The sequence below is a fragment of the Juglans microcarpa x Juglans regia genome, chromosome 3S, assembly GCF_004785595.1.
Source record: "Juglans microcarpa x Juglans regia isolate MS1-56 chromosome 3S, Jm3101_v1.0, whole genome shotgun sequence".
Taxonomy (NCBI): domain Eukaryota; kingdom Viridiplantae; phylum Streptophyta; class Magnoliopsida; order Fagales; family Juglandaceae; genus Juglans; species Juglans microcarpa x Juglans regia.
The window spans coordinates 1,229,271-1,245,123 of record NC_054599.1 but is presented as its reverse complement, the minus strand read 5'-3'; the positions used below and the strand labels follow the sequence as shown (position 1 = coordinate 1,245,123).

General features: G+C 35.7%; 1 protein-coding gene and 1 long non-coding RNA gene across 2 annotated transcripts; both read right to left on the bottom strand.

Moving 5' to 3' along the window:
- Positions 1-244: 244 nt before the first annotated feature.
- Positions 245-9,912, bottom strand: LOC121257594 (cyclic nucleotide-gated ion channel 1-like). Its single transcript, XM_041158669.1, has 8 exons — positions 9,640-9,912; positions 8,831-8,968; positions 7,511-8,078; positions 6,808-7,020; positions 5,370-5,650; positions 3,913-4,024; positions 3,030-3,266; positions 245-1,127 (listed from the first exon to the last, which is right to left on the bottom strand). Exons 2-8 carry the CDS (start codon positions 8,857-8,859, stop codon positions 429-431), a joined length of 2,139 nt encoding a protein of 712 aa, XP_041014603.1. The 5' UTR covers positions 8,860-8,968; positions 9,640-9,912; the 3' UTR covers positions 245-428.
- Positions 9,913-12,157: 2,245 nt separating this feature from the next.
- Positions 12,158-12,962, bottom strand: LOC121258475. The gene is made up of 3 exons (XR_005939412.1): positions 12,801-12,962; positions 12,540-12,710; positions 12,158-12,444 (listed from the first exon to the last, which is right to left on the bottom strand). It is a non-coding gene; the product is annotated as an uncharacterized LOC121258475 (long non-coding RNA).
- Positions 12,963-15,853: the final 2,891 nt, after the last annotated feature.

The following is a 15,853-nucleotide window of genomic DNA, read 5'->3' as shown; positions in this document are numbered from 1 at the left end:
GAGAGTTGGGTGTTTAGATATTAGACTCAGCTTAAAATTAGACTAAGTTCAACTTAGTTCAACTAAGTCTTAAACCAAACGCAACCTTACCTTTTCTTTTAGTAATTATTCGTAAATTTGGTTACATTCGCTAAAAAGGTTTTGTCAAAGGCTCAATATCTTTGCTAGTCATATTTTACGTACTTCAAAACTTGAGAATCTATGTGCTTTAACAACTTTCAGAATGGCAGGAAAAAACAGGAAGTAAAAATTCAATATATAACTTAGAAATATACATTATACACAGGCCTCATAGCCAATGAATTATGAATGTTTTTTCTACCATAATGTGATTCCACTACTCTCTCTGTAGAAAAAAGAACAAATTATCTCATTTTCACACTTAATACAACAAAACAAAGCATATAAATTCGCCAGGGATAGTGTACCTATTGTTCTTCAGAAGCAAAATCAGGCTCCGTTGGTTTCTGAAGTAAAATAGGTGGAATTCTATCTGCCACCCTTGCCTTGCGTGTACCATCTCGCCGTAACAAACGAAGTGCATTAGCAGCAAACCGCGAGGCATAAATGGTGGCACCTAAACTTGGCGAGCTCCCTCCAGCCTTGGCCAATGCATCTTGTAATCTATCCTCCTCTGCCTGAAGAGACTCTTCAAGCTTCTTCTTATTATAGCGGCGCCAGGCTGCCTGGATGAAACAAGCGGCCCAAGTCCTCCATTGCTGAGAATAAAGCCTGAAAGTATGGCGAAGTTGCTTGCTATGGAGCCGCCGGAACTGAGAGGCTACAAACTTCAAATCATCAGCTTTTAGAGCAAAGGCTTCGACTTCTGTAAGGGCCTGGACAGTTCTTGTTGAGATGGGTAGGTTGGATGAAGAGTGAGGATCCAGAGCCCAAGTAAGAAGTTCTTCTCCACAGAAGTCACCGGCCTTAAGATATTCAGAGTTGAAGAAGCCAGTTCTTCCACCATTGGTAGTCATTGTCAATAGCTTGCCTCGCATGATGAAGAGCATCTCATCAACTGGGTCTCCCTCCCGGACAATGTAGCTTTTCTTTGTGTACAAAACTGGCTTAAGACGGTCACACATTGCATCCAACAGCTGTTCATCCATCTTTTCAAACATTGGTACCTGAAATACATTCCAAAAATAAAAAATAAGAATAATCAATCGTAAATCTAGTAATTACTGAGGGTACTGTAGAGGAATTCAACTTTAAAAAGATGTACACAACTACTTATGAAAAAAAAAAAAAAGGTGCAGACAACTTTTTTTTTTCTTTTTTTTTTTTTTTATAGGAAATAGACATCATTTCATTTCATACGGAAGTTAAATCTGTGACTCAAGTTACAAGCCAAACTCACTCCTATTGTAAGCTTCCCCGTACACAAATATCTTTGCGATGGGCATTGTCTGAATTTTAAAAAACTCTCAAAAAAGAGTGTCAATCTCTGTATAAAACAGGGGTAAAACCAACTCGCATCCACACTCCATCCTCCAATGGAGGAAAAGTAAACACCACACCCATCCTCCAAACCAGAGGAAGGAGGAACCAACACTGCTATGGACATAAGTCCAATAGCCTATTTCACTTTATTTTTCCTACAAACAAAAAACCAACGAACAAACACCAACAAAAAACACACCGACATAAAGTTGGAAATACAGAAAATGGAAACAACAATCAAACACCAAACAACATTAAAGGGAAAACACTGGTGGCGCATGAATGACAAGTGCCACTCAGGGAAGGAGCCAATTGGTCGGTCAAGACGGTGCCAGAGTCACTGGGCCCAGAGCTGCTGCACATGGCATCAACAGAAAGTGATTCGCAGTGGCTCGAGTGCGCTACACGTTCGCTTTAAACCGCGCGTCGGTGCAACGTGCCACTCTGAATAGCACCCAACGACAATGAAAAGGATTGGACTTATGCTCACCTCCTTGACGACAAGTGTGCGGTTGCAATTAGATTTAACTAGTTGTGTGTACCCATGCGATGCGTGGCTGATTATAGAGTAACTACTAATTTTAATAAATTAAATATAAAGGAAAGAAGACAGATTTATATAGGAAAAGTGAAATTTTCTAAGAACCTTAAAATTGCAAATTGAATAAATTTATTGCCATGACCTTTCAAATTTCTTTAAACAGAAAGTACCAAATTTATGGATATTCAATAATAAAATTATGGAAAATTATAAAAAAAATAAAATTAATTATAAATGTTGAGGTGACTCAGTAAAAGCAAGTCTTTAGGAGACTAGCTTTACACGGGCTGCAGACTTGTTTTGAAAATTATACAGGCAATAGATATTGTCCATGATGTAATATCTACACAAATGACACACATCAAAATTAATCTAATGATATCTATAAGCATTGTAAACTATCGATGCATTTAGTCAGTCAATCTACTTCCTAACTCAGGATAAAGCTTATAAACAGGGAACTCAAGTATTGAACCAATTCACACCAATGGAAATAACAGTAAAGACTATTTCCAAGCAGACTAGCCATGAATGCAACCAAGAAAAAAAAAACACGTTTTATATGTCTAAAATAATAAAGAGTCTGTTTTGAATTGCTTCAGAAATATCTTTGATACAGACTGCAGACGATCTCACTTCTTGGTAAGGAATATTAATCATATTTGACGCTTCAATTTGGGTATAAATCATGATGGATTGCCTTTCTTCCTATCCAATATCGATAGACACAACCCTACTTTTAGGAAGTACCCATTTAAAAGCAGAAAGTACATCCAATAATGTTTCTAATTTTTCGCTTACTATTGTCTTGAAAAAAAAACTCCGAAAGTTAACATATAACAAGCAAAACAAAAACTCCAAAAACTATCAATATAAGATTCAACTCTTAGGATGCATTCATTGCAGCTAGATGCTCATGCCAGCTTTCGTGCGAATTAGATAAGAATAAAGAGGAATGGAAATATAGTTAAAATAAACAACAATACCATTCTTACTACCAGTGACATGATATACAAAAAAGTAATAGAGAGGTAAAGAAACTTACTCTCATGAGCAGTGCCAAGCAGAGATGGCGCTTTATGTCCCTTCTAAGGTCTTTCGGAAGATTACTCAGCAAATTCTCTTCATTAACACCTCTAGTTTCTTGCCATTTGTATTGTTCATACCTCCTAATCCGTTCTCTCAGCCCCTCAGGGAGCAAACGGTGTGACATCCACTGTTCTGCATCTCGCCTCTTGACTCTCATCTCCTCCAATCTCGTAGTCGTGGATTGCAAGTATGTCTATTTCAAAAAAGTTGATTCATCATAACCTAGAATATATGGGCCACATACAAGTGAACCTCTGAGTTTCCATAACATGTAATTTAGCTCAAACAACCTAAACACGCATTTGGTCTCATGTTAAACAAGTCCATAAATGAGCTCTCATTGGACTTTTGTTTCATGGTGTCATCTAATGAATCCAAAGGGCTCCCTTCGAATTAATTAAAAGCATAACAATGAGTAGGACTGTATCAATAACGACGAGGATGAATAGTATTCATCAACCATCATAATGCCAGCAACGGCAAAAAGGAATTCTGAGCCTCTCTTTTATTTCTGTTTAATTTTTTAGGGGGCAGAGGGAGGGGGATAGAATCTGCAAAGTACAAAACACCAATCATGGGAAAATTCAAAAGCATTTCTAGGATCGGCCTGAATCACACCATATGCAGCTTGTATAGAAGCTGTACATTCTGGCATATCAAAAATGTATTAACTGCAGAAAATACAAGCATTGAACTTTGAGGCAGAAGTCCTTCAGAAGTATACAGATGACGAGTGGTCCATGCATTGAGCATTCAACTTAAATTTCTGTAGCTGATCATTACCCTCACAAACATAAATGCATGACCAAGAGCTGTTAAATAAAATTTTTAGTACCAACCTGCATATTCCCGATCAGAAATGAAAACAATACCAAGCCTGAAATAGAAATGAAAACTGCAAAGAAGATTTCCCAGACATTGGTACTTGTTGAAAGATTTTGACCAAGAGAACTGCAAAACAAGAAGGAAGCATAAATTGCCAGACAAAAAATTCATAAAGTCAGTGCTCAACATGGAACACACTAAGGATATGCATATCATAATGAATTATGAGAGGATAAAGCCCACACGGAATATAATAAAATGCACCTGCCACAATCCAAATGTGGTTTTATCACTTTGACTGGTACATTTATTAAATTTCATTCAACCAAAACATTGTACAGTTCTACTGATATAAAGCTTAACATGGGGCTTAACATGGGACTGGTACATGGGGCTGAACATGCAAGAAAGAGGAAAGAAAATTCAACAGGCCTCATTAACACCTGAACCTAACGATTATAAGAGAAGCATAAAGCACATAAATTATCAAACAAGGGAACAAAGAGAAAAAAAAATAAAAAAATAGAAAGTATTTAACCATTAGACAATAATTTCAAATGTGAATTAACTGCAAGTAAAAGAAGCAAGGATAATCATCAAACAATAATTTTACAAGTGAACTGCAAGTGCACAACATAGAACACCTTAAAAAATACACATACTGTAACACAGTCCACATGAAATGCAATAAATGCACCAGCCAACATGATCAGATGAGCGGCTGAAATTCAAGAAAGGGGAACCAAGATTCAACAGGCTACATTTACACCTAAAAACCTAATAAGCATAACAGTAATGTTCACACCACAAACAAGGTTCAATATTTCATCATCAATTATCATCCCAATCAGATCCCATATCCTCATCCTCCCCTTCTCTTACAAAGACACATTCAACCCACCCTTCCTTTACCCATATAAATGATAGTCAACCCAAATACACCTTAATCCCATCTGAGTGTTCGGTCATTTATCCTAACAAATTAGGTTCACTCATTTTTTCCACTCAATACTATCTAAGACCATATATGATACTAACCATATAATTTATTCTTCTGCCCACATTAATTTTTGGCCCCCTCTTTCGGGGAGGGGGGGTAGATGACCACCAAGAAGTCCCTTCCCATCCAATCAATTAGATAAAATGTGATCAAATAAACCAGTTAAGTGATCAACAATATATGTCATTCAGAGTAAAAGAACAAGAAAGGACTACAAAAAGGGTTATCACAATCCAAGCAAGTATACAAGAACTTAATGGGCAATGTAGCAGAGGTCATGGCAATTTATTGTCACAGTCAATTTACTTGATGCTCTCTGCATACATATAACAAATGGCAAAATGAAAACTCTGTTCCATTAGCATAGAAAAGCATGCGATGTCATGGAAACATACGCGCACACAAACAACGTCATACCATTATTGCCAACTAGATAGCATAAAAGAAATAATGATCTCCATTTAAGCACACCTCAGATTTCGTAGGCCCCACCAAAAACAGTAAAACAACTTCTGTGGAAAATCAGTCGACTCGACGACACCAGATTGAAGAGCATCAAGGAATATTCCAAAATTAAAGAGTGTTGTATTTGGTGTCCGTACTGGACAAGAATTATTAAGAAAAATGTCCATGTATGACCTATCATCACAAAGCAAGGAGCTATTGAAGCATGTAATATTTTTCCCACAGGCTTGCTGCCAGCATGTAGCTTCTCTTTCTATGGAGAACAAGTACCAAAAGGCTCCAAACACCTAAAACAAGAGCAAACACTTATATCAGAAATATATGCAGAAGAGAGTAATTGCACTTCAATTTACAATATAATTTTAGCATGAAGAATGCCAAAAAAATGGTCTGTTCTTATACTGTATTTTGCAAGCTCAATGGTGGTGAGATCTTGAAAGGAAAAAGCCACAGATTGAGTTTCTCATACTGGCATATGCAGTCAGTATATGAACTTAAAAGAGTCCAAATTGAAGCTTTTTCAAGCAGCATTATTATTTAACCTTCTCTAAATGCTACATAGGCCACTATTCCCTAAAACAACACCCATTTCCAATCCACCATTGCAACAGTTGGAAAAGGTATTCACCATGATTTAAGTCATGACTATTCATAAACAATATTAAATAATACCTTTTATAAGTTCCTTTATTCTTAATTCACTTTCTTTGGTAGACATGCTTACATGCATATAAATAAGGTTCAGTATAAAAAAGGCTCACAAACCAATTGTACTTGGGCTATGCCTTTTATTTTTATCACTAAAATTTCCACTTACCTAAACAAAACACTTGAAAGAAACCACTTATTTATGTCTCTTAAAAACATAAAGGTTCATACATGTTATCAACTTCAAGCCAGCAGGAATTGAAGATTCACGTACAAAATAGGATGACAAACAACTCAATCTTTTATAGCTTGATGAATGTATCACCACTCTTAGATAAAACCCAATATAGGACTGCTTATAGAAAAAGAAGTATTTAATGAAAACCCAATATATTTACACGTTCCTTCTGATAACAAATGTAATCTCACCTGAATGCATTTGACACTCCACTCCTTAATATATTGTTTCATTTAATTCCAACATAACATTTGTACAATTTAAAAGGTATACACTTGATAAAAGTAGGCACCATAACTCTCAAAGGTCCAAAGCCAAACACCATATCTCTGTCTAAAGAAATTATTTGAGTACAGCTACATGTGAAGTTCCATAAGCAATATTAAGAGGCAAAAGGAGCAAACATGGATATAGGACAGGTTCACAAAGATGGTAAGCCTATAGAGTATATAACCAAGGTCAAGTGAATTTTTACAAAGCACATATATTTTTAAAAATTAAAATGTATATTTATCCTAAATACTAATAAAAAATCTGAAACCATTTAACCAATCTTACATGGCTGGCAAGCATGTAAAGAAAGAGATTGAATACAGCTCCAGCCCAAGCAGTTTGTGTGAGTATGCCAGAAGTCCTTGTAACTTCTTTGTACAATGGATAGATTCGAAGAAACCTTGGCAGATATTGGAAAAAAACAACAAATTTTAACAAATTCTTTGTGTTCAACGATCTTGAGCCAGCCATTTTCGGGATGATAACTAAAATGACCACCTGAGCATATTAAAGCAAGTTAGAAGTCATCAGGTAATATCAGAGAACTTTTAAAAATAACTCGTCACAGGATTAACCACATGATATATCTAATTTGGGAAGTTATAGGAAACCTTCAACTTGCTACTACGCATGCTCAAACTCAAATGCAGGAGGTCAACATGCACAAGGCACTAATTGTTACAAAGATTTCGTCTAACAAAAAGTGCACGTGGGAGGACAACAAGAAAATTTAGAAATGGTCAGCAAGTGAAGTGAAACTGCAATAAATATCCAAAGAGGACCAGGCTAGAGGACACAATGACCCAACTTTCCGTAGCAGGGTAAATATTTATACTTTTGCACACAGCGATACTAGCTCCTCATCCTACATTACTAATTAAGGAATCTACGACAGAATAAAGGTGTAGTCTAGAATATCATCCCCAAGCCAGTCAACCTCATAAATACCCCAAAAAGGATATTTTTGGCTGTAAAGACTTCCCCTTACCTGTGGGAGTGGAAGGACTGCAAGAATGTCGATTAGAAAGTACGATGACAGATACCTCGTTGCTATTGCCCAAGCGTCTTCAACTAAAACACCTCTCCCAAACACACGAGAAGAGGGAGCAATAAAACCGGTACGGAATTGAAAAATAATGTGAATCACATAAAATATATCTGTGAAAGAACGTAAAACAATAGCTATAGTCTCCATCTTATCGTCCAAATCAAGGCACTTCTTGTGATCATTAATCACAGGGACATAAAAGAATAAGGGATCCATTGAAACTGCAATCACACATAAGAGTACAAATATCTTATTCCACTTCTGAAGGAATAGACCCTGAGGATCAAGAATGTTCTTCTTTAAACCAGACCCTTTAGCTACAGCATTACTAAATGAATAGGATTTTGATGATTTTATAATCCCGTTTATCCTCTCCAAACTAAATTCAAAACCTCTTTGAATTTTTTCTGAAACCAAGTTAACTGCCATTCTGATTCTTCCTGGATGCATTCCATACTTTTCAGGATAGTCCCCCTCGGTACTTTTCTGTGACTTCCAATCCTGAAACCTGAACCAAACATAGTAAACAACATAAAAACCACTTTTATGAGTCTAAGTCCAATTTGAGTGGAACATGAAAAGAGAACGAAAGAAACGAATATCAAAGTTGACAATGACGATACAAAAGAATGGTAATTTTTTTGAATTGTCAAAGAATTGTTAAGATGTGCTTTTTTGGCTTTTGGGGGGGGGGGGGGGGGGGGGTGTGTTGTGAAAACATGTACGTAGAATGAGAATTCCATTTAATAAAAAGTTTTTCAGACGTGATTTGTATAGGGGTTTGTAAAATTGGGCAGGTACAATTGAAAAGTTGTTTGAACGAAATTATCGTGAGAAATTATTTTTGGGTTTTAGTGAAAGTTCTTCAGGTTCTTGTGTTGTTCTTCTTTCACAAGAGCTTATTGATATGATATGATTAGGAAAAAAAAAAGTTGCTGATAAATAAAAATAAAATGGTGTTTAAAGATGATTGGATTGAAGTTGAATTTTTTTTAAAACATTCTGAGAACTTTTAGAAACAAAACATACCCAAAGCATCATCTCATAAAAAGCAAGATGCCAACTGTAAGATCAATAACTTTATAGTGGTGATGGAGCGTGTTGTATTGTGGCAGTGGTAGCATTGATTGTGGCAGTTTTCAAGTAGCACTGCCAGATTTTAATTTATTTGCATCTAAAATCATAGAAGTACGTACTTGCAAAAACTGAAGCGTCTGATTACCAATCATTGGAAATTAGAATATGCACCGTTAAACTAACCTCAAATACTTCTCATGTTGGTAGTTCATGATTATAACTTATTAACAACACGATTTTCCAGATGAAGAGTTGAGCCCAGAAAAGTTGATCAGCCCAAGGAACTTCTTCATGCACCACGAAAACTCGCAATGCCAAAACCTGATAGGTACAAGTTTCAAATTAGAAAATTTGCATTTCATCGACTTTATGCACATCCTCCCCAAGTTGTGCCGTATAAGAATTGATAGTTCAAGGCACCAAATGTTCGCAAAATTACTTAAGCACCGTAATTTACAATAAATAATCAAAAAGTCGAAGGATGATAAGAACAAAATTGGTGGTCAGAGTGACAGCCCGGTGCACCACCAAAGATTCCAAATTTGCAGTTATTTCCACTAATAACCATACCAAAAATACAATAAAAAAGCAATACACCACTACTCTAATGTCCAGACCAATTACCATAAATCTATTAACTTGACGATTATCTATACATAATGAGGAATATGGTACTTGAAACAGCGAACTTTTTAATTCAACTTTTGGAAACAAAAATTAGCCAAAAAAATCGAATCCTACATTTACGGAGTTTAAAACTTTAAATTTCAAACCGTTTTAACGAAATTCAAGAGATTACCTCCAAATATACAAAAAGACTAAACACAAAGAGAACGAAAGTAGAACAGAGACGCAAAAACCAAACTGGAACCGAACGGCATGAAAATAGAATCGAATAGTGATAAAGTTGAAGGACAAACACTTGGGAGGTTCTGGACTGGCAAAAGAAAACGATGAAACCGAAATAATAAAACAAGACAAAATAAACGCACCGAACAAGGAGACTAAAGAGCGACTAGACAACCAGTACGGTACAGGCTAGAGAACTCCATGGGCGATCAGTGCAAGAAGGAAGATTTTTCTACTTCGTCAAAGAGAGAGAGAAGGTTCGCGGAAATTGGCGAGTCAGAAACGGGGGCTTATATGCCTGTTAGCGAATAAATTAGATTGATCAAAATTTCAGAACTCTGGTGACATGGTCCATGGAGAGAGAGAGAGAGAGAGAGAGAGGTGTCAAAATGTCAAAATCTTTCGAACGAATAATGCAACTTCTCCCCGATGATGGTCGGATATGGATCCCGACAAATTTTTATTATTATTATTTAATAATTAAAAAATTATTTTTAACAATATTATAAATTTTATTTAAAAAAATAATATTTAAGAATATAAAAATATGTATGAAATAAATAAAAGACATGTAAAGGCTTCGTTTGTTTTCAAAATAATATCATCTCATTTAATCTAATCTAATTATTACAATTTTCTCAATTTTTAATATAAAATAAAATAAACAATTCAATTTTTTAAATCTCAAAATAAAAATAATATTAAAAAATATATTCTAACAATACTTTATTTAACTTTTTAACTTTAATCTCAACTTACCTCATTTTAACAATTTATCGATTACACCCTCAATTCGTATAGCACGGCTCTTTCAAAGGAATAATGCTACTTCTCTTGATGATAGGTCTAACGAAAAAAGATTATTTATTTAATAATTAAAGAAGTATTTTTTTATAATATTTTGAAAAAGAAATATTCAAGAATATACAAAAAAAAATAAAAAATACTTAACCTTCTCGGGACAATTTGTCGAGCTACACCAAGACTCATTTCAAATTTCACCAACACGTTAATCTAAATTTGAATTTTTCTTTCTATTTAGAAAAAGAAATTGTACCTTGGTCAAATAACACGTTAATGAGCTGAGAATCAATCTTTTATATGAGTTTTTTTTTTTATCGTTATAATGATTTGGAAGATTTTTAAAAAATAATAATGATATGGACAGAATTATTTTGTAATTTTTTTTTATTGTTGTAATGATTGAAAGATGGAAGATTTTCAAAAATAATAATGATGTGGATAGAATTATTTTGTAATTTGTTTTACAACCCACTATTTAAGATAGTGATATTAGGTTTCTGAAAAAAAAAAAAAAAAAAAAAAAAAAAAACACTTGCAGAACAGTAGAAGCATCAAAACACACCCATTTGAAAACTATTTGATTAAATCAATGAAAATTATTTGTTTTCTCTCAGATTTTAGGTTTTTTTAAGAAACAGTAAAATTTATATATTATTTAATTCGGTCAAGTTTAATTATCGATTATCATTTGTTTTTTACTCCGTGATTTTCCGTACGTGATTTCTAGGAAAGATAGTCAATCGTTTGTACTGTAGTGCAGAGTATCAAAAGTGCTCCTTGACTTCTATTTGTGGCATGGGTGTACTTCCTCATTCTTTCCAAACATAACAGTATATTGGGTATGTTAAAAAAATTAGTACAACACTTACCGAAAAAATATTCCGAATTCACTTTCTGAACAGCATATTTTCTATTTTTTTATTTTTTTTATATATTTTTTTAATCATCATAAATATTTTTAAAAAAATAAAAAAATCTATAATATTATTAAAAAATACTTCCTTAATCACTAAAAAAAACTCTTATTCGGGACACTTTTTATGTCCCAAATTTGGAAGGTTTAACATTTCTCTAAAAAAAAATAATGTCATAAATAGATATTTTTCTATATATTTAATTAGAATATTATCCTATCCTAAACAAGAATCGTGCCCATTAATTCAGAACACAAGTGAAGCCACCAAACCTGATCTCTTTTTTTTTCTATTTTTGAAAGGGACAGAAATGGGTTCCTCACACTTTCTGTTCACTGCCTACCTACTACCACGTGAGAAAATTGATGAATGGTAGATGAATTTGAAGGTGACGTCTGTATATATATATATATATATTAAGTAAAAATAACGTACAATGCACGTTTACTTAATTTATATTTAATTATTTTTTGTTAAAAATTAATTTTTCTTTGATAAGAATGTAATGTTTTTGGTTAATTAAATAACGATGTAATATTTATATAATTTATAAATAATTACACACTGTGATAAATTATAAAAGAAGAACATTAGTAGAATGTATAACATGATTTTATAAAAAAACAATATCGCTCATAGTTTTATGAAAGTTGTTTAGGATAATTTTAATTCTAAGATGACGATTCAGCATTTTTCTCATCTTGCATTACCTCACATCAGTAAGCTTTCTCTTTTCTCTCTCTCTAACATTCACATCTCTCCCTCTCTAAATCACCGGAAATAAGATTTTGCTGCATTTAGAGATCGCCGCAAATGCTCCGGATTTAAGAAATTATTTCCAGCGAATACAATTCGCTGGAAAAGGTCCCTTAAAAAATAAAAAAAAAATAAAAATACAGTAAACAGGATATTTGAAAAATCTAATACTTGTATATGTATAAAATCAACAACATGCCTCAAGATATAAAGAATAAAATATTTTTTTAGTTGTGCAGAATACACTAAATAAAGTAATAAATATTATTAATCTAAAATAAATACTTTATATGATTCCATCACCTTCCAAATAGATTAATTCTAAATCAACTTGAGCACAAGCTTTATTATCATGTCTCATCTCCGATCCCTCTCTATGTATATGTCACTAAGAATATAAATCAACTTTAGCACAAGCTTTATTATTACTTGAAACCAATCCATGCGATTAGCTTTAGCATTTTCTGGAAAGAACTGCAAGCATATTATCAATATTAGAAGGCAATATAATAACCACACTGTAAGCATGAGAATTAAGCCAAGGAAACTATGGTGGCAACAAAAATTACATTATGTTGTAAGCATGAGAAACTAAGGCAGAATGATGAAGTCCAAGAGGGAGTGCCAACGAGATCCTTGGATTGAATAAAATATGTGGACTGTGGCCTAGCAGCGTTGATTGGATCAAAATAAATGTTTTTGAGAAGGGATGGAAGACTGAAAATCTGAGTTTGATATATCTGGCACATCATGAGTTTGGAAGACTCAAAATAAGTAACTCTCTTTAGATTCAAAGTCAAATAGTTTACTTTCCTCTCAGTTTCATTTACCTGGGTTTCCAAGGTTGCATTTTCCTTATTTTGCATTCACCATCACATGCATAAGCCTTGCCAACCTACTCCACATCTAAAGTCCCTTCTTTTCTGAAATTATAGAGACCTACCATATGAAAGTCCCTTAAATTTACAACGTGGCTTCATTATGCATAAGATGTAAGAGTTCTATTTGAACTCTATGTCTCACTCACTCATATCTGATAGAGTTTTAAATAATTATTAGAGTTATAATGGGATTTAAACTCCTAAGAGATAAGATTAACTTTTATCTCTAATTATAGTCTGACTCAAAAACTTAGATTTCATGATGGCCAGAAATCTATAAATAGGACTGAGGGGTTAAAGGGTTCTCACCTACAACATTAGAGTGCCTCTAGCCATCGAGAGACACTAGTGAGGCCAAGTTGCTAGGGTGATCCTTCTCTCATAGCCAGATTCATTTCTTCATCAAACAGATGGAGAAAGGTACGTCTTTCACTATTATTGTTTATTATTGTGGATCATACAAAATCCAAGATCCATTTATTAATGTTCATGTTAAAATATCTAACATGTGGTATCAGAGCTTTAGGTTGATAGATTTTTTATGATCTCAATAAAATATATAGTGAATATGTGTTTTCGTATATTATGTTTTATCATATTGCGAAAAATTAAAAATATTAGTTTTACGATCTGGAAGAGAAGTTTTATGATGATGTTGATTCCATGTTATACGAAATTACGATGCACTAATAACCATTAATGTATTTTGGTTTTGGTGTGCCATAATTTGTATATGTCTTTGTTGAGTGTATTTCATCTATTGTATACGTTGCTGCGTTTGAGGAACCACCGTATATGGTGGAACCACTGCGAGTGGTGGCCGTGTCACTACACGCTGCTGTGCAAGGAGCTAGACGGGACGGCACAATGGGACTGTGAAGTCTCGAATGGGTGCCGTTCCTGCTTAAAAAAAAAAAAAAAAAAAAAAAAAAAAAAAAAAAAAAAAAAAAAAAAAAAAAAACCAACCCCCGAGGGAGGATGGCGCCGCGAGGAGGCTGAGAACCTCCTCGCCGGCATCTCTATAACGGCGGCAGAGGGCTCTCAAGCACATTGCCCGCGGTGGTTTTGTGGAGAGATTCAGTAAACAAAAAAAAAAAGGAAACTGTAAGTGGAGGTGGACCTCGACGGTGGGAGGATGTGGCGAAGCCATGATGTCTCTTTCTCGCCGGCGACGTCCACCGTTACGGGATTGTAACACCCCGTATTTTAGTGTATTTTTATTGAAGTAATATTTTTATTTTATTCAAAAATTATTCTCTTGTTTTAAAATTATTGGATTTTAATTGGATTATTTTTAGGATTTTTTAATTGGTGAAAATTAATTTTTTATGTTCTTTCTTAATATTTATTTATTGTTGTGCATTTAAATTGTTTTTCATATTTAATTAATTACTGTGGGATTTAATTATTTCAATTTGAATTTACCATTACGTTTAAATTATTTTATTTAACTTGTGGTTTTAAAATTATCTCCGTTGGATCATTTTTGTGACTCAAGTTATGAGGATTGGACCTCATTTCTTTTCCCTCCATTTTTCTTCCTCTCCTTTTCTTTTCTTTTCTTTCTTTTCTTTTTTTCCTCTTCCTTATTTCTCCCCTCCCCCGTGCGCGCGGACCCAGCTCCCTCTCTCTCCCTCTCTCTCCCCGTGCGTCCGTCACCTTCACCCAGACCGCCGCCGTCGCGCCGCCGTGCACAACACCGCCCGGCCGACCAGCTCCCCCTCCCTCCGGCGACCTCACCCCCCAAATCTCAGCCCCTACCTCGCCGCCGGTAGCCCGCACGCACCCCACAAAGCTGCGGGCCACTTTCACGCCAGCGCCGCCGTGAGCCAGCGGTGGCCTTCACCGCCCACCCCATTGTGTTCCCTTGTCGCCGGCGACCTCACCCCACCAACCTCACCTCCATACGCGCTGCCGTTAACCACCAGTAGCCCTTCAAAGCCGCGGCCACCATTCGTTCCAGCACCGCCGTCGCACCACCATTGGCCACTATCTTCCTACCACATCATCCTCGACCTCTTAGCAACCCATTGGACCCAACCCCAGCTCCGATCCGCCACCGGTGAAGCTCCACCATCTACATTTCCGATTTGGGCATTTTGATCTTCTACCGCCCATTTCGCCGCCACCCACGGCAAACCACCACCACCACTAGCTTCACCGACCTCCCTAGGCCCTATCCTATCAATCTTGGGTCTTCGTTTGCCTCCGTTTGAAAGTTGGTATTGTGACCCATGGCCACAGTGTATTTTACACTGTCGTGTTACTTAAACGTCGCATTTTTCAACTTCCTGATCCTCGGAAAATTATTATATAGCATTGTAAGTATTTCTCCAAAGAACTTTCGTAATTTAAATGTATTTTTGCACTAACTCATTTCACTGTATTTTTTGGCATGCCGGACTGAGTCCGAGGAGTTCGGGGGTCGGATGGATTTGTGATTGGAGTTGTTTGGTTGGATTTGATTGGATTGGTAATTGTTGGTTTGGATATTGTGTTGGTACATGTGCATTTCATTATTTCATGCATGATCATGTTTGTAAAAGAAAACTGGGTTTTCGTGTATTGCATTCATGTTCATGTGTTTATGAAAACTGGGTTTTCATGTGAGAATGGATTTTTGGTGCGTGTGTATCACGACCCCAAGCCGAGATGGGGCATTAACTCGGTGGAGCTCCTCTGGTTACTCGGGAGCGGAATATACTGAGTAACGTCCCCTGGATTGTCACTGGGCGATAATGGGATCGGACGAGATGGTCTCGTGCCGACTCCGTGGTCCTTCTGCTAGCGGGGACTAGAGGATGTCTGGCCACGTACGCGCTGGGCGCGGAACTGGGCATCGCTCATTGCGTAGTGTGGGTGCTTGGCCATGTACGCGCTGGGCGCGGAACTGAGCACCGCTACGAAGCCAGGACGTGCTGATGGTCCATAGGGGAGACCATGGTGCATATGGAAATAATGCATGGTGCATTTGGAATTAATGCACTATTTTCTGGGAAAAT

Bases quoted from the DNA above. Each gene is read 5' to 3' on its own strand.
- LOC121257594 (XM_041158669.1), bottom strand. From the start codon at position 8,859: ATGAACTACCAACATGAGAAGTATTTGAG. The intron at 8,079-8,830 runs GTTAGTTTAACG...TGTTTGGTTCAG, and splicing joins CAACATGAGAAGTATTTGAG to GTTTCAGGATTGGAAGTCAC. The intron at 5,651-6,807 runs GTAAGATTGGTT...CTCTTGTTTTAG, and splicing joins TTTACATGCTTGCCAGCCAT to GTGTTTGGAGCCTTTTGGTA.